The sequence below is a fragment of the Poecilia mexicana genome, unplaced genomic scaffold (assembly GCF_051168715.1).
Source record: "Poecilia mexicana isolate PSO_F unplaced genomic scaffold, ASM5116871v1 scaffold_16, whole genome shotgun sequence".
Taxonomy (NCBI): domain Eukaryota; kingdom Metazoa; phylum Chordata; class Actinopteri; order Cyprinodontiformes; family Poeciliidae; genus Poecilia; species Poecilia mexicana.
In genome coordinates this window covers 13,768,207-13,787,530 of record NW_028263385.1, presented here as the reverse complement: position 1 = coordinate 13,787,530, position 19,324 = coordinate 13,768,207, and the positions used below count along the sequence as shown (strand labels likewise).

The 19,324-nt window shown below is 40.6% G+C and overlaps 1 protein-coding gene across 2 annotated transcripts; it reads right to left on the bottom strand.

Moving 5' to 3' along the window:
• Positions 1 to 4,628: 4,628 nt before the first annotated feature.
• cacng6b (calcium voltage-gated channel auxiliary subunit gamma 6b) lies at positions 4,629 to 15,993 on the bottom strand. Of its 2 annotated transcripts, none has more exons than XM_014984900.2 (5): positions 14,872 to 15,993; positions 10,305 to 11,017; positions 7,440 to 7,514; positions 5,669 to 5,806; positions 4,629 to 5,202 (listed from the first exon to the last, which is right to left on the bottom strand). In XM_014984900.2, the coding sequence occupies exons 2-5, from the start codon at positions 10,669 to 10,671 to the stop codon at positions 4,982 to 4,984; spliced, it is 801 nt and encodes a 266-aa protein (XP_014840386.1). In that variant the 5' UTR covers positions 10,672 to 11,017; positions 14,872 to 15,993; the 3' UTR covers positions 4,629 to 4,981. The 2 variants fall into 2 exon arrangements, with proteins under 2 accessions (XP_014840386.1, XP_014840385.1); XM_014984899.2 differs by having other exon boundaries at positions 10,305 to 11,020; positions 14,872 to 14,929.
• Positions 15,994 to 19,324: the final 3,331 nt, after the last annotated feature.

Below are 19,324 nucleotides of genomic sequence, written 5' to 3'. Positions count from 1 at the left end.
TAAAATATTCTAACTTGATCAGTGTTTTAAACCTTTTTATAATGACAGATTTTTTTATATGTGATGATTCAATATCACCAGTGTCTTCAAAAACAGGTGCCAGTCTTACCAGCCATCACCAGATGAAATTTAACTTTCTGAAAACTAGGTCTGGTTTTGGAGATAATTGAAGGATCAGAAACACTTCAGTTTGAAATAATATCAAATATGACTATACAGAGAACAAGGATAACAATCAAGGATTTATTTAAAAAAGAAATGACAATGACTGATGTATTGGGATGTGTTCAGTTTATACTTTCTGCTCATAATTTCTGAGTGTCCAGTTTGAAAACTGAACTTTAATTTCCACCTTCATTTGTAAAAGGTGTTTTTTCTCCACTCAGAACTCAAAATCAAATAAGGAGTGAATTTCTGATGGTTTAGATGGTTTTAAATCAATCGCCTTGTTTTTGTAAACATTTTCTTTTAATATTTAAATGCTTCAATTTGGACAAAGAAAGCTTGTGTTGCTACTTGTAGCTAACCTGGTCACTTGGTCTGGCAAATTCTAGCTTCCTTGTGAACCACCGTCTATCTCCTCAACTTCAGGAGATAGACGTTCCCTTGGTATCCAAAGAACCAAACCCGCTTTGGTTCAGATGTCCTCGTACCTCTACCACTTCATTCCCACAGCATAATGCTGCTCTCCTCATGAGCCGCCGTAGGGTCAGTGTTACCATGTTACCAACTGGCATGTTTGAAAGAAAGTTTCATTATAATGTCCTCCAACTTGTCTGCTGCGTGTCTCGGCTTTTGTTGCATTATTTGTTCACTGATGCTCTTCAACACACCTCTGAGGGTTTCACAAAACATCTGGATTTATACTGAAATTAAATTACACCTGTGTGAACTCTATTTACTAAAAAGAGGAGGCATGTGAGGGTAGATGCAAATGCAGACCACACCTTTTCAGTTTTCATTCTAAAAAAACTGTTGAAGACCATAACATTTCTTTAAACTTCTCAATAATGCACTGCTTTGTGTTAGTGTATCACTTTAAAATCCCAGTGAAACAGAATGAAGTCAGAGGTGGTAACGCGACAACTTGGAAAAATTCAAGTGCGCGAATACTTTTGGAAGCCACTGCATGGGAAACACATAAATCTTGTATTTTACAACTTGACTTTTACAAACTGAGTTGATGTTTTTGCAAAAGAGTTGCGACATAAGTGCTTCATATACTCCAGCTCAAGGTCTAATCTTTTGTGTGGAGTGACTTTGGCCTTCCCTGTCAAACCTGCGGCTCTTTAAGTGTGCAAATACGTAGATAGTGCCAGATGGGTGGTAGTTAGCAGAGACGCATAGCGAGAGAATCAACAGAAAGTTATCCCAGTGTCCTTTGGTGTGACTCTTACTTTTTGTTTTCAGATGGAGCCATCTGGTATTTTATGCATACTTTTGCATGAACAATTAGAAGCTGCTCTCAAGGTCTGCTCTGCCGGTGTATTCTGACCGCAGTGGAATAGTGACTGGCAAGAGACTGAGAGATGGCTCATCTTACAGTAGCTGGAGGGAAGAAGCAGTGTGATATCTTAGACAAGCATCCTAAAAGTCCAAGAAGTTTTCCTGGATTTTGAGGATTAGTTTGCCTGCTATTACCAAACCTTCTCCAGACCGACCTCAATGAGGAAATGGAGGACTGGGATAAAATGTTAAATCTAATAGACGGACACTAACTCTTTCTCCTTTTAGAAATGATCAACAACAGCTTATTTTTCGATTATTTCCATCTTTAATTTGTTGGTTCTGCTTCAAGAATTCAAATTTGTTTCTATTTGTAAACAAGCAGCCGAAGCCCCTGCACCACATTTCACATAGTCAGAGTGGAGCTATTAATGGCTGTATATACAAGCAGGATAGTGTGTCATGTAGATTCATGTTTCCGCCTGCTTGGAGCTAAACGCATGCGAGTACGGCTCAGGTGAGCTTGTCTGGATGCCGTCTGCTCTCCAGTGAGTCTGGATGCATGAGTGCTTATTGAAGTGCTCCGGAGCTGGCCGGTCAGTTGTCCGCGTGTGGCGTAAAAACGTCCGCCGTCCTGGCGGATAGGTGAGGCGAGGAGGGCGCCCGCCGGCCTCTCCCGAAGACCTCTGGGGAAAGTGACGCATCGAGGTCAGGGTTGGAGAGGTATGAGCACAAGCCAGAGGGCCAGGCATGAGGTTGAAATTCAAGGATAAGGTTTCCCAAACCTCTGCAGTGAAATACATTGCAATGAGCTCTGGACTAATTATAGAGGAGTGTTTTTTTTTTGTTTGTTTTTTGTTTCTGGGGAATGGGGACATTTAGCTGAGAGGTTATCCGTCACACAGAGTTGTGGTGGGAATGGGTGGATGTCAGACAGTAGAGCAGTCAGAATACCATGCCTAAACAAAGGGAGGCATTTGCTTCATGTTATATAGTTTTAATTTTGACCAAAGCAGATGCTATATACATGACAACAATAAACAGAGTGCAGTGCAGTGTAAAATTCAAGAACATGATAGTAGCTGCTTCTCAGGATAAAAAGATGCAAAACAAGCATTTTTTTCAACATGGCAAACAAAGTTATGCATTCATTAAGAGAATCGCTGAACAATCATAAAGCACAAACAAAAGACAGGACACCATTCAGTTTGATTTGTTGCACAAACCCATTCAGAAAGTTATTCTTCTGCATGAAGAAGTTGTTTAACTCAAAACACCAGTCCTGAATCGACGGCGCACTCAAAGGTCACGCATCATGGGAAACGCCACTACTTGGAAAAACCACACAGAGAGCCCAATTACAGATTTTAAATGCTCACAGGTACAAATACATATTGTCTAGAGACATGTTCTAATTTGTGACGAAGCTAAAACTGGAGTGCTTGACCATTATGACAATTTTTATTTTTGGATGAAAATGAGGAAAAGTCTCAAAAAGTCATCCCAACTGTGAAGCATGGGAATGGCAGTTTGTTTTTGTGCTGGTGTTTTGCTACAGGAGGAACTGGTGCCCTTCGCAAAATAGACGGGATCACGAGAAAATAACACTATATGGAGATATTTCAACAACTTATCAGGACAACATCCAGGAAGTAAAACCTTAGGCACAACTGGATATAAGGAAAATGACCCAAAGCACACTGCCAAGTTAGTTATGTTGTCTTAAGAATGACAAAGTTAATATTTTGGAGTGGCAATCGGCAGCACCAGAGAAAACTTGTGGGCAGATCTGAAAAGGTGTGTGTGAGCCAGACAGGCTGCGTCTGTTCTGTCTGGAAAAATAGGCCAAAGGTCCAGCAAACCATTGTGAAAAGCTTGCAGAAGTAAAACCAAAATATTTGACCCAGGTCTTACTATTGAAAGGAAGTGCTAGCAGTCATTAAGGAATTGCATGTAAACTCTTGTATTTGAAGAAACTAAATGCATATAGTTGTAAGATAATAATTGAATCTTCAATTCATATTTTGGTAAATGTTGATCTGACGTCTTGCGAGTAGAAGTGGAATGGCAGAGAGGCCAAAGATTTATACACGATGATGACTGACGAAACTTAAATCCTTATAAAACTTATATAACATACTGATACTGACAGTATCAGTATGTTCTGATACTGTCAGTATCAGTATGTTCTGATACTGTCTTGCATTATCAGAACAATGCATGACAGCATACAGTATCATTGTTTAAAAATGTACTGTCAAACCTGTATGAATTGACCAGTCATTCATTCTTTGACAGTAAGATGTCAACTCCTGCTGCAGCAAAGGATCCCAAGACTTTGAGACTTAAAAACTCTTGAGAGTTTTTGTTTATAGTTTATGCCAAACATAGACTCTATTTTGGAGTCCAAATTATACAACTTTTTATACTTTTGCCGAAACAACATAATTCCAGTAATCCTGGTCTTGGTCTACGTTCATCCCTTTTTTTCTTGTTTTGCTCACCTTTCATCAAAGTTAGACTTGCGTAGTCTCTTTCTAATCGCAGAAATGTGCATTTTCATGTCAACAAAAACGATAGCCTGCTGGAGGTCCTTTGTTCACATTTTAGGGCTTTTGGAGACATATTTTTAAATCTTGTGATCTGCTTTTGAGGTGAACAACTGTACCTGTAAGCAGTTCTCCTGAATGTTGTCCACTTGCAGTTTTAAAGACAGTGGCCTGATTTCACATTATTTTGAGACTTTTCTGAACCCCTTATCAGATTCATAAGCTGTTTCCTTCAAATAGCAGTTACAGTGTTTTAACCTTCGATCTAAGGAATTATGGGTCTTTTAAGTAGGAATAAATAAGGAAGTTCTTAATCTATGTATGAGCAGTGTTGTTTATTGCATTTTGCATAAAATTTGAAAAGCTTTTTGTTTGTTTTGTCAAACTTTGTGCCTGGTGGCTCTCGGGAGGGAAAAGTCTGTACAACATCCAAAGATCAACAACAAAGCCAACTGATTTTGGCATTTCACATTATGGCTAGTGTCTTGAAAATCACAGAAAAGTTATGATTGTCATGAACTAACATAACTTCATAATTTCATCATTTAGATCTATGGTTTATTTTCTGTTTCTGTACTGATAACGGCGGTGGTAAATATAAACAAACCTCAAAACAAAGAAAACAGAAAAGCATATTAGTAAAAATAGAATATTTATTTGCAGTTTTACAGCTCTTGGCATGCAAAGACATATTGGTTTATTTGTGATTCGGCTTTAATTCTAAAAGAGTCGTTTCATCTTCATCGCTACACATTACTGACATAACAAAGTTTACTGTAAAATCCTAAGTCTAGAGGCCTTCCTGTGTTTTATGTGTCATTCATTCCTCTTCTCAAATTCAGTTAAGACCTAGTGTGTCTTTTATGGCAAGCTACAGACCAAAATGCAAGCTTAAAGTCACAGCTGTTGGAATTTGGTGTTCGCTTCCTCAAAAAAAAAAAAATAAAATACTGAGGATATCGTTTGCAGTATTCATATTTTAAGGGCTAGGTGGTGCTATCCTTGTGTGGAAAGCATTTTTGCCAGGGACTAAAAGGGAGAGCGAGGAAGATGAACAGGACGCCTCCAACGATGAGGATGGCTCCGGCTGAGCCGACGCAGGCGACAGACCAAGACAGCTCATGGTGAAGAGGTATGGAGTGGTCACTGGACAGCAGCGCCAGTACAGACTGGTGGAAAATCAGCACCGACAGGAGAACCAGAACACCTGCACAAGTTGGAACACATGATAAACGGGGATTAGGTGAAGGTTGCAGCCTAAAATAAACTGTGCCTTCCAAAGGTGTTTATGCCACCTTGATTATCACATTTTGAGTCAGACTTCATCGCACTTTGTTGGTAATTTATGTGTTGAACTAACACAAAGCAGTGCGTAATTGCCACACACTATAACTTAGATTTAGTCCTGTTCGTTGATGTTTTCTGTTGTATTTATACTAAGAATAGATTGAGAACAGCCTGGTGACATTCACTAACTGGGTGACTTCAGAAAGTAACATTTTCCACCCATTTTATTTAGGCTTATCAGAAGAAAGGGGCTGCAAAAGTGTCCAAAGCCTCAAAAGGTGTTCTAAAGCCTGTCAGCAGATAAAGTACACGTACAGACAATAAGGTGCATGTAAGGGCCGAACTCTGTAAACAATATAAGCCTTCATGGGAATCTTGACTGTCACCTGATAGGATGAAACAGAAGGATGCTGGTTTGAGAAAGAAGGGCACTCCTTTGTTGAGCGACATGGCGATACAGATGGAGCCCATCACCATCATGGTCAGGCTCAAAAGAGCCAAGATGGCTGCTGCTAGGTTCAAATCTGTAAAGGGAAGAAGACAGAAAATTTAGGAGGCAAAGTTGCATAAAAACCTTTTCAGTTTAAAGTAGGATTCTCCAAATATGGCCTCCAGTTTCTGTTTAACAAAATATTAACAACCACATGGTCCACTCTGTAAATCTAGACATCTTTCATTCTTGCATATTTGCTCATTATTATGGAATATTCTACAACAAATTAAACCTAAAACTCGTGTTCCTGCTTCCATCACATCCAGGAGTCACTTTACAAGCCAATCGTCACCCAGTTTGGATGCAACACAAAGATATCTCTGTTGCTTTTAAAGATTAAAACTTTTTTTTTCGAAAGGACTTGAATATTTTTTCTCTTCTCTGAGAACATGCGTGTGCATCATGTGTTAAGTTTCCCCTGGCATGTTTTTTTTTTGATGAATTCTCAGCACAAGCACAACAGATTGTGCATATCTAATTCATTTCTGTGACGTCCAGTTGGCTTACCAGCATAATAATAGCGCTATTAGTTGAGCATGTATGTATAATAATATTATCTGAACTTACTATACATTATCAAAAATGTTTTTCTTTGAGGTGAGGTTGTGTGATGTAGTTATGAGTCGTCGGTATCAAAACTGCCATGAACTTAGAAAAATGAAGGAGAAAAAGTCGTACAGAAAAACAGTATGAATAATGGATGTTGAGATACTTACTTAACCCCCAAAACCATTCGCTAATTGTTTTTCTATTTGTCTCAGGAATAACTCTAACAGCAGATATCTTAGAAGTAAAAATCTGAGTTTGAAGGGTTTTTTTAAAGTGATGGGAATCAAATACAAAATATGCAAATATTTTTGTAAATACTGTGAAGGATCTAGAAGTGGTGCTCAGGCATGAACCAGACTTGTGGAGGTCCACAATAATTCTCTTCCTCACATTGTGATTGGTGGCTTTTAATTTTCTCATGATGTCACACGAGGAAGGAGTGTGTTTGAGGTGTTGCCTCGTGTAAAACACTGTGAATTGCCTTCTTGCTCGATGTGTGCTATAAAAATAAAACTGTCACGCCTCAGTTTGATGCAATTGTTGCAAATTATAGGTTCAGAAGATTTGGAAAGCAACGGCACGGTAATCTGGGCTGTCTAAAACTGTTTCAAGGCACAGTTCGCCAATATAGACCTCTGATTTGGATGGACAAAAAAACGCTTCTCTAAAAACCTTTTAACAGGAAATGTTGAGCGTGATTTAATGTAGTTAAAAAAAAAGTTTATACAATTCATGAAAATATCTGATTTCAGCTACAAGGCTTATCTACACCTTTTAAAGATGACAGCTTCTTGAAAAGTGGGGTTTTAAGCATTAGCAACACAACTTTAGCTGCTGATAAAGATGACCAACGCTCGGTGTGAGACAAGATTTAAGTGTCAGCAAGCTAATCTGAAAACTGCACTGAAACAAGTGGCTCCCTGAGCGCGATGGTAAACACATTAATCAGTCTGATAGCGTATAGCTTTACTTTGGAAAATGGGTGGCTGTGGAAATTAATGGGCTAACACAAACGGTTCTGTGAGCACCACAGTGGGCATCTTTATTGGACGGTAGGTGTAACCGGTGTGTGTTCGTCAGACAGCGGTGGAGTAAAGAGGGTAAACATGTCTCACTTCTGTTTGTCGTCTTCTTGAATATGACTGCGTTCTCCCCAGAGGTGAAGAACTTGAAGTAGGTGCAGTTGGATTCTGTGGGTACAAACAGAAGATAAGACAAAGACACACACGCACACGCACACACACACACACACACACACACACACACACACACACACACACACACACACACATTCCTCTGGATGGCTGCTGGTCTCCTCTGATGTGCCTACTATACGCATCCATGCACTCTGTCCTTCCAGGCATCATTCCTATTTATATCCAAGAGTCGAGCTTAAAAAAAAACAGACACACACACACACACACACACCTCTGCGTGCGCACACACATACGTCTCATACCACTGCACATAAGGTGCAGCCAGAGACAGTGAGAGACAGCAAAACGTTAGGATGAATAGCAGAGGAGAAAGAGAGGAAGACTGAGAGAATGGTGCGTATTGTGACGAGGAGACGTGTGGCGGCAGAGGGAAAGAAAACAAGAAGAAGAGTTCAAAGGATGGGATATAAGCGAATATGGAGGAGTGCGTTTCAGGCAGATGGAGGGGTGGTGAATGAAGGCAAGGATAGGGGAGAGCCACAGATGGAGAAGGAGGTGAAGGGAGGAGGATAAGTCAGGAGGGAGAGAAAACACAGAGGGGTTGGTTAATACTGCATTAGACACTCTCTCTCTCTCTCTCTCTCTCTCTCTCTCTCTCTCTCTCCCTCTCTCTCTCTCTCTGTCTGTCTGTCTGTCCCTCTTCCTTCCCCCCCCCCTCCCACTCTCTATATTTAGACAAAAACTGTGAAGTAGTCAGATTCCACTTGGCTTCACAGGCGCATAGTGATGATTTTAGCCCACCGAAAAAAAAAAGATGTTGTCCAAGATGACTACACATACAGTTCCTCCACACACAAACATGGCTTTAGCCCACATACAAGCTCTGAAACTGATCCGGCATTTATCAGCCCGCTGATTCTGTCACACATTACGCTTCCACAGTCAGCTTGTTTTTTTTTTCCCTCTCGCAACCCCTGCTGAGACTGTAATTATTGAGCCGTCACTTTCTCGGTCCAGCGGGCAACGAAGATGGATTGCTGGTCTTAAGATGACAGACGCAACATCAGCAGGCCGGGACGGCAGCCAGAGGCGCGTAAACATTGATACGAGAGGGAAAAGGCAGAGGATGGTGAAAACAGTTGTTTTTCTACAAATGTGATGAGCTCTCAGCCATCTGTGACAGGCAGCGTGGGCCAACTGTGGAGGGATGTGAGAAGGAGATTGTCAGGAGCATGCTGGCTTCTCACACACGTCGACAAACCATCTTGTAGTCAGACCTGCTGGCCAGAAACAGCCAGTGATCCAGAACATACCCCTGTGGCAAAACCTAGTTGCTCCCAACTATTTGAGATACTGGCAATGAGCTGGATTGAAGTCCAGACTTTAATTAGGCCACTTTTGAACCTTCATTGAGCCATTCAGAGGAGCACACGGTTCAAATCGAGGTCGTACTCCACAACTCAACCCGTTTGGATTATCCAGAATGTATCACTCCAGCAGCAAAGCAACCCCATCGTACTTCCAATACTTTGTTAGGAAATGTCTGTAAGGCAGATATGTTAGTTTTGGGGCAAATACGGCAAGGCACTCACTTTCCAAAGAGTTCTCCCTTTGTCTCAGCAATCTCTAGAATATATTTTTAAAAGCATTGTGGATCATTAACAGGATTGTGGACAAGAAGCACCCCCGACAGAGTTCAACTTTGTGCCAAGACTGCAGACACATTTCAGGGAATACAGCTACAAGCCTTCTAGAGATCCACAGGACACGTTTGGACTGGACAACCAAACCGCCTTGACAACCTCAGCAGCTCTGGGCAGGCAAAGATCTGGTCCTCTCTGCTCCGTGGCCAAGAGGAAAGCAACACCGCTCCTCCTGAATCTGAGGCTAATGGTCGAAGCCTTCTGTCCGTCACCCTACAGTCAATTTTCCCTGGTGCTGGCTGAGAAGGATCACACACTCCTTCATTTTGATGTCTGTGAGGAAAATATTTGCTTTTCTCTTGAGAAATTCTCTGAGCATGTCAGTGAGTCCAGGAGGTCTTTCAGTAAATGCCTCTCTCCACGTCTAAGCTAACCTTTCAGACAGAAATAGGTCATTGTGCAGATAATCTCCGGAGAACCCAGCCACGGTCAAGTTGCATAAAGCGCTATTGGAAAGGAGCCGTCACTACAGTAAACACGGTTGTCTGTCAAAACAAGAAACCTGTGGTCTTTATCACCTAATGTACAACAGGACAAGACAGGTTATATGCAGGGATTTGTAAATATATTCATACCTGGACAGCAGCATACATCGATACATTTTATCAATATAGACCAACACCAAGTAGCGCAAAATTGTGAAAAATTTATTCCAAATGAAAATCTAGAAAATATGGCTGTACCCTCATATTCTGCTCCCATGTGTATGTTTCTATCAGCTTTTATTATCTAGACTCTTTTCATTTTTGCTCATTCTTAGCAATAAAGCTTCAGTCAGATTCGACTGAAAAAAAAAATCATTATTTTATCTTAGTGCTGTTTTGATTAGATAGGAAAAATGAAATACATACCACAACAGCTGTGTAATTTTACTGGATAGGTTCCCATGTCTTTAATGTTTCAATATGCACATTATCTATATGGTGACGTAGATACATTTTGTCTAGGGAGGCAGGGCAGAAATCTAAAGAAAAAGAGCAAATTGTAATGAAATATGTTGGATAACTTGCAAAAAAATTAAGTCTAAAATCTAAGAAAAGGCTATTTAGGTGTTGGTAGCAACGTCTGTAATTTATCCCTTTTTCGGACTGGGCTTTTTTGGAGCAGCCATTGATCTCACCTCCAGGTAGCTCAGCAGGGCCGCAGCTTGTCCTCTCCGGGTCGATGTCGGCCACCAACAGGGTGCGGATGCAGCCCTTCCACAGGCCGTAGTGGGCCATCTGGCAGGTCTGGTTGCCGCTGTAATTCTTCGGCTGGGCCAGCTCTACCCAGAACTCTGTTCCCATGCCCAGCACCGTCAGGGTCACCCCAACGATCGCCACAAAAAAGACCAGCTTGATCTTACCCTCCTGGCTGTCACTCATCTTGTTGGTCCTTCTTTGTCCTCCTCTAAAGCCCTTCATTCCGGCCAGACCCCCGCCCTGACCGCCCCCTGCGACCCCCATGCGGCCCTCCTCTTCCTGCTGCACAAAGAAGTTGGACCACATGCTGGCCAGAGACGAGGAGCAGCAGAGATCACAGGAAAAAGACGAGAGGAACAAATGAGGGATTCGGTATGAAGTGGGTGCGAGACGGATGGTTGTAACTCTGTAATGGCTGTGTGACACAGCTGTGCGTTTCTGGATGAGTGAATTGAGCAAAAAACTGTGAGAAATTTAGTTAAAAAAAAATTTAAAAAAAAGTGGGCTGGATGCTGAAATTAGACACGAGGAGCTATGAATAGATCTGCAGTGATGTTGGGGGCGGATGCGCTAAGGTAACAATACGATGGGATGAAACACAGAAGGACCAGGAGAGCCAGTCTGCGTGGGTTTTTTTTTTTCTTTGTCCAATCTTCTGAAACACAGAAATAAAACACAAAGATGAAAGAGCAGCCAAGCATATGCTTCACCAGAGCAAAATCCTTTCATCACCAGCATAATATTTAATTTCCACCAGCTTTATCAGCCTCTATAATATTCCCTCCCTAAAAGCCATATGACATGCTCTCAGCCAACAGCAGATAAAGCAGATGGCGTTCCTCTCGGAGGCAGATTCTGCTTCAGATGAAGAAACAATGGCTGTGGAGGAGCTAGTAGGGTGGGTTTGCGTCGTGTCAAGGTGAGAAGAGATGGAGATGACTGGGACCACCCATCTTTGTTTCCCCAGCAGAGCTTCTCCCTGCACAGGTACGCTGTCTGCAGCTCAGAGACAGATCCGCTTTGATCTGAGGGGATGAAGGGTTGCTACAAATACCCCACAACCTGCTTTGTGCTCCAAATGTCTTCGAGATGTAAAACACCAGAACCAGCGTACAGGGTCTTGACCTAGAGCTTTTTCACATTTTGTCACTGTAACATAAACGTGTCTGTATCTTACTGAGTTTGCGTAATATTTAAACACAACGTAGAAAATAACTAAAAAGGAAGTTACAGCGTTCATGGATTTTTTTAAAAAGTATTTTCACAAGTAAAAATCTGACAAGTGTGGCATGCATTTTTATTCGGCCCTCCAGAGTTATGAATTTGTAGGATCACCTATAGCTATGATTCCAGCTGCAAGTCTTCTGGTGTGTTTTTCTACCAACTTTGCACAAAAAGAGGGTTCGTAAAGTAGTTCAAGTTGAGTTAGATTTGATGGAGAACGTGTGTGAAAACCGGTTTTCACGTCTTAACATGGATTCAGGTCTGAACTTTGACTGTGCTGTATGTTCAAGGTGGTTTGAGTTTGACTTCATTGAGCGTAGTGTAATAAAGCAATAAACAAAATCATACACAAAAGCAAACAATAAAGATTCAGTTTGAATAACTTTCCAGATTTTGAACCAGTCACTTTCTTTCGCTTTAGTTATAAAACATTAAAGCCTGTGGCATTCACATGATGCAACTTATAAAAGTTCAAGGGTGTGAATACTTCTGCAGGGCACGGCATTAAGTTGTTTCTTAATACGAGCGAATGTGGTTAACAATGCAAACAACAGGCCACAAGAGTGTTGCTGCCATGTGCAGGGGTGCATTAGAGGTGATAATTTAAGCCTGAGCCCTCTGACAGAGAGGGGGCTGCAGTAATTAACTCGGCTGTGTCGTCCAGCAGTGCGCCGAGAGGAGGCAGGGGGCCAGCACCAGCAGGCCTCGTTCGCAGTTGTTGGATCACTTAATTCAGAGCTTTGCCATGACACCATCAGCGGTTTTAAATAGTCAACACAACACGTGAACCCTCTCACCGAAAGTCCTCCGTGTGCAGTTATTCAGGAGTATCATGACAGTACGATCTGTCACATGCAAAATTTTAAAAAAAAATAATAAAAAATCTGAGTGCAGACATTGTGAGGGATTTTTTTTTTTTTTTTATATACAAACCTTCAAATCATTTTTTTAATCATTATTTTCATGACAACCATCTTCTGAAGCCTGACTCGTTGGTCATAACAGGCGGTTTTCACAACAATAAGAGCTTGAATAACCACAAAATGAATTTCTGAAGTACATAAACAGTAATATCAACATGTCACTGAGCGCTAACCTGCAAATCTGTTGGGCACCTGTGTAAATTGAAAATCAAACGGAATGCTTTTGTATAAAAAAATATATACTTTCGCTAAAAAAAAAAAAAACAGAACCAGGTTTAAACTGAGATACAGTTTGCATTCATCAAAGAATGGATCTTTTTTTTTTTTTTATTTGATGTTAATCAAATTTTAATTTGATGTCGGAGCTGAACAAATCTGAACTACCTGACAACAAACATCAGCCCAGATTTTCTTTTAAATCTCATTTCTTAATCATTTAGACAATGCTATTTTGTTATTACTAAAGAAGCACATGGCTTTTTTGAAGCAGTCTACAATTTGTAGTTTGACATACAGCTTAAACAAGACATTAACATACATTATGAAAGGATAAAATATATTTCCCCCCACTATTTCACATTAATCAAACTTTTCCCGTTTGGATTATTGACATACGCTAAACAACAACAAAACAAGCATTTTTAAAATAACTTTTCAGTCAGAAGTGTACATAGATTTTCTGACTATTTAATAGAAATTACGTTTTCCACTGTCTTTAACTTGGACTGAGCTTCTTATAATAGTTTGATGGAATTTTATTTGCATTTATGTAATTTTCTGTATAGCTTTTCTCGTGGATTCTGTGAAGTGCAGCAACCTTCCCTCTGCAGTATTATACTGCCACCTTCATAATTTACAGAATGGATGGTGTTTACAGACTCCACTTTTTCCTCCAAATGCAGCAATGTTCATTATGTCCAAAAAGTTAAGTTTTCGTCTAAAGGACTTGTTTCTAAAACTTAAGGTCTTTGTCCTTGGGTGTATTGGTAAACTATGAACTGGGTTTTCACGTTGCGCTTGGGGTAACGGCGTCTTCATGTCGGTACATGTCCTCGGCCCTTCTGAGAGTCCACTCAGCCTATTTTAGTACAGCACTTGTTCTACTGGACAATGACGCACTCTTACTAGTCGCAGACAGCATTTTTTATAAGATTTAGCTTTTATTCTGAGTTTGACATGTACGTTACAAACTCAAACACTTTAATCTCTGGGACACAGACGATGTCTCCTGTCAGAGCAGTGAGACAACTAGACATTCCCATGGTGATTGTTTGAACAGATGAATGTGGTTTCTTCAGGCTTCTGGATACTGAAATGGACCTGTGGAGCTCCAAATATCATATCCTAATATGTTTACTGCTGTCTTTTGAGTTTTCCGTGATGTCACTGTGTTTGATGTTTTGTCTGACGATTCATCTACAGGTGTGCCTTTTATAACTCAGGTATTGTGAATTAATTAGAAGCTTACACAGCCATGACATCTCTTTCCCAAAATGTTTAAGGCATGATTATCTTACTTTTTATTTTTTTTTAAAAAACATCCCAATATTTGAAGAAAGTGAGGTAAAACAGGAAAAGCTTAGTCTGATTTAAGGTTGTAAAAAAGCATATGTAAAATTCTGGGTACGGCTGCCATACAAATGTTTTGCTTTTGCTTATTTATATTATATTTGATTTATTTGATTAAACAAAAATTAGATGTTCCGCTTAAAAAAAAAAAAATATATATATATATATATATATATATATATATATATATATATATATATATATATATATATATATATATATATATATATATATATATAGAAATTGTTTTCCTCCTAATGTAAACATATTTGTACTATTTCCACTTGGGGCTTAAATTATGTTTTATTTATTTATGTTTCATATATTTGACACAATTCTACAAACTTGAGTTTAAACAAAAAGTTTGCAGTTGGACGTAAGCAAGGCAGAAGCAAAGACCTTTAACAATTAGAGCCCATTTTCAACACCAGCAGTAATAGAGAATCTCTAGACTACAGCTACTGACAGCCAAGTTAGTGGAGGTAGAGTTACAAACCTCGATCACGTTACCACAGATACCGTCCAGGCTGTTCCAAATGCAAGCGATGCAAACAAATACTCGCTTTGGAACTGGCATTTCTCCCATTCAAAGTGCTGAAGATTAGTTTTGCTGCAGCTCTGCTACATTTACTTCTACAGCAAGTTGCGCAGAGGACAAGCTTGTGCAGACACGTGCATATTTTGTGGTGAAAATCAGGAATTCTCTCTCCGCCGCCATCTGTGTGATGCGTGGCCGCCGCAGAGTGACATCAGGCTAAGGCGTGTGAGTGAAAAGAAGAATAAATCTGACCTGTTTGGTGCGTGTTGTTCAGTTCAGGAGGAAGAGGCGCCTGAAACCTAATAGAGGGGCAGAGTGGTGATGGGAGAGGTAGTGAAAGGGGGAGAGGGGGAGGAAGTGAAGGGAGGGAGGTACAGAGGAGTTATGGAAAGTGGGTGTAAGTTGGGGTTGGAGCTGCAGCCTGGTTGGTTCGCACTACTGATGTGTCGCTGCTGTTTTGGCCCACCAACTGTGCTTGCAGCTCATGTTCGGTCTGAAAGGCACCCTGTTCGTGCTCCATACATGTTTGAAATTTTAAATCAGGGAGGATAGGTGCTGCAGGGTGGTCTGCTGTCATGCTGAAGGTTCTGCCAGCGTGGGTGAAAACATGCCTGTGACCGCCCTACTGTCAGTGTGTGTGTGTGTGTGTGTGTGTGTGTGTGTCTATTTTTGACAGCCACCTGTTAATGACATTAAGTCAGGGTGAGGGAGGAGCCTGTGTTTATATGAGACGGCCAGCTACACAGCACACTGACATGGAAACAGAGAGGCACATCCAGGAAAAATGCAACTGGAGAGAAAAAAAAAAAAAAAAAAAAAAGGAAAAGTGGGAGACAAGACGAGTTTAAAACATGCTAAAGAAACATCTCAGGCTGGTGTGGCAACAGCTAACCCAAATTAGACACCAAATCCTGTGAGTTTGACGTCCTGCTGCTGCAAAGGTTTCCTCGTAGCCCCGTCCTGCTCGGCTGTTCCCCAGTTTAGGTTACATACGTGGCACACACAGAGTCAGAAAGAGAGAGGCCAAACCCGGCAGCCAGTGAGCGCTGAGGGATGGGGGTTGGGATTGAGAAAGGATGCAAACCGAAAGTGAGTCGGGCACAGAAAAAAAAACAGTACGGGACAAAATCGGAGAAAAAGGACGAAACAAGCTGCAGGCTGTGACAGCGAAAGAAACACCTGCCTCGTCCCAAACTATCAACCCCCCCGAAATGACACACACCTCTGAGTTTTGACCTTTCATTTCCAGAGACTCTGCTCCCCTGCCCACTTTAGTTCTGCCTCACAGATGCCATAAAGCAATTGTTTTCAAGTTTTTGAAAATATTTCCATCTCACAAACATAATTTGTTCCTTAGTTAAAATGCATTTTGCATCTCTCCCATTTTTTTTCTTTAACCAAACACTTAACTAAGCATGTAATATTTTCAAAGAAGTCAGGCTTTTTTTAAGAGGAATTTGTAATTATTATAGGATATCAAAAGGGTCTCACATGTTTTATGAAAAAAAAGGACATATAATTTTAAAAAACTGGGAGAAATGAGTGGGATACGGATTTCTTTTTTTGTTGAAAACACTTGCTCTAAGTTTAATAAATGTCTTGCTATGGAGTAAAGGTTGTGTCTGTGGTTTTATTCACAATAAAATGAACATTAAAGAAAACAATGCTGTTATTAAAAGGTGAACACTTTGCACTGCACTTAACATTTTCCATTGTAAGACTGAACTGAACTCTCGCCCTGAAAAATCTTTAATAGCTTCCATTTTTATCAACTTTTCATATTCTTCATGAAGAACAACACAGAGAGTTATGAACACTAAAGCCTTTTAAAGTAGCCGATGTTCACTGTGAGATTGCGCGGTACAGAGAGGTCACATATGTTCAACCTGTAACAGCTGCAATTAATCTGTTAACTGAGAGGACGGCAATCTGTTTTAATGCGAACAGTGTGTGTGGATTCTTCGAAACACCTGAGTTCACAGAGTCCCGCCGCTCCTCCATCATGTGAGATGGATGGAAAATGTCCAAAGACAGTCAGAAGCCATCAATAATCTGCAGCGTGCTGATGTGAACAATCTTGTCTCCACATCACTCTTGGGCTTCCGTCAGCAGCACCGACTTATGCTTCAACACTCTGCATGGCTTACATGCGTCCTCATGTGTTTGCCTGTGTGGGCGCACCAGGCATCACACATTACATTAGTGATGCAACAATTACACACTTTGCTGCTGCAGCCCAAACATTTCCCCCAATAAAGAATTAGGCCTAGCTATAAGCCCAACATGAATCAACATAGGTTTATAATGTTGTTTATCAAATATTTGAAAGCTACAATGCATTCAAAAAGGATTCTTATGACTTAACTATGTAACTTTTTTTTGACATTAGAGCCACAAATCTCAACTTACTGATCAGAGAAGCAACAAACAGGATTTGATACCGCTGGAGGAGTTGAGGAGATCCACAGCTGGAGACAGAAATACATGCTCTTTAACCTTGCACCTCAATTACTGTAATGATCTCGCTTATTAAACTGGTTTGATTTGATTGCGCCATTACTGGTTTCCCCTGAGTGGACTCCAGATCATTTCTGAATTCATTTTAAAATGATTTTTTTTTTTTTATTTGTCTGCACCGATGTGCCCATTTGCAGCACATTGTATTCTCAGATCAATAGAACAGATGCTATTAGTGGTTCCAAAAACATCTATACTGAGAGGCGATGAAGACTTTTCTGCTGCAGCTCCTATGTTGTGTAAGATGATTTTATACTCCTTTTTTTTTGTTTTTAGTATAATTTATAGATTTTTTTTAAATTTGTGTTCTGTTCTGTTTTACCTCTTATTCTCTGACCCGTGTTGATCTTTTATGGTTTTTGTTATGCTTTTTTTCTTCTTTTTTTTCAGTTTTCCTGTGGTTTTTAGATGTTTCAAAATAAACTGTGAGGGTGTGGTATGATAGCATACCACACCTAGCATGCAAAAGTATATTTGTAGTCAGAAACTAACACTGCAGATTAATTACCCCGGAACACAGCGTCCCCACATAGTGGTGAATGCATCATGCTGTGGGGAAGCTTATCCGAAATGTGTACACATATGACGCCCTCTACTCCTTACATAACAGCAAAGTTCAAGTTAAATCTATTATTTTACTTATTAGCTGAGGACAAGTGGAAGGACACTTCAAACAACATAAGAAAAGCTCTCTTTGCAGAGTAATGATCGGCTGTCATGTCGAAGCATGACTAACATCGATGCAGCATGCACATGGCCAAATGAAGCATCTCAAAGTGTCTCATCCGTCTCCGTAGTTTTAATTTCCACATTAAAAGGCTTCGTATCACATTAATAACATCTATGTGTTTAGCTGGTGCAGAGGCCCTCTCCAAACGATGATTTGCAGAGCTTAACCCCCTGTGTGTAGAATAAACACAGGATATTGCTCACAGATACCGCATCCAGCTCCAGTGTTGCACTCCCGCTGCGGCAGTGTTCCATCTTTCTGAATGAAGATCAATGAGGAAGCTCTGTCCGGAATGCCAATGATCACCGCCAGAGTCACACATTCACCACTAGAGGGCGACGATGACTTTACGATCCTCACTGCAGCACCAGGGTGGGAGAGGAGAGGGGGACGGTAATGACATGTAGGGATCTCTCATAGTGGTCAGAGGAGTCTCCGGGTCTGTAGGTGTGGCTGTGTCAAAGTTTGTTTTGTTTTTTTTTACATACAAGCTCTGGTGTGTAAAAGGTTTCGGATGCATGAAAGCTCTGATGCTCCAGCTCCGTCCTCAGGGAGCAGCCGGGCACAGAGTGCTGCATCACAGACCCTGCCTCTGGGTCCAGTGCAGTGGAGTGCAGCCATGCGGATGAAGATGGGTGGTATAGAGCTGACACAGGCCATTATTCCATGTCAGAGCATTGCTGCTTTACTATAACTGTTTTACATGAACTCCCTATTGAATAAGTCAGGATGCTCCTTATGGCTTTCATTACTGCTGGCTAAGAATGTGTCCGTATGCCAGCTAACGCCAGCGAATGGGCGATTTAATTATCTTTGTGTAGGCGATTTATAAATAGGTACAGACAACAATAACGCAAACAAGGGAGCTCAGCCTACATCATTTGAAAAGGATGCACCAACTCCAAAAAGATTAGGAAGCACTGGTTTAAAAAAAAAAAAAGATATTAGAAAACACTTTGTTTTCAAATAAAGCTGACCAGTGCCAGCACAAATCACAAGCAAACTGGGACACCGGTCAACAGGGGGCGCCAAGAGCACTCAGCTATCCAGACAGTGTATATGTCTACTTCCACTACCACATAACTAAAGTATGTTTGAAGGTTCATGAGGAGCAGACTTAAAATTATTTTCATTTGTAACATCCCCACGTATTTAGGATGCAAATGAACTAGGAAATGCACCAGTTGTAATGCATATTAGCCACAATTTAAAGTCGCTGATTCATGATTGATTAAACACATTTCTTCTGTTTGTTGCTGTGGTGAAGGTATATTTAACCCAAATTCATTATTAAATGATCATTTCAGTGTGTGATTGAAACAAACTAAATTAGTCCAAATAATATTTAAATGCTGTACTGATGGACCAAATGTTGAACTTTGGCTTTGGGGGTGAAGCAAAACATTTGGTGATTAAAAGAATTTGATGGCTCAAAAGAAAACCATGAAATTTAAGGAT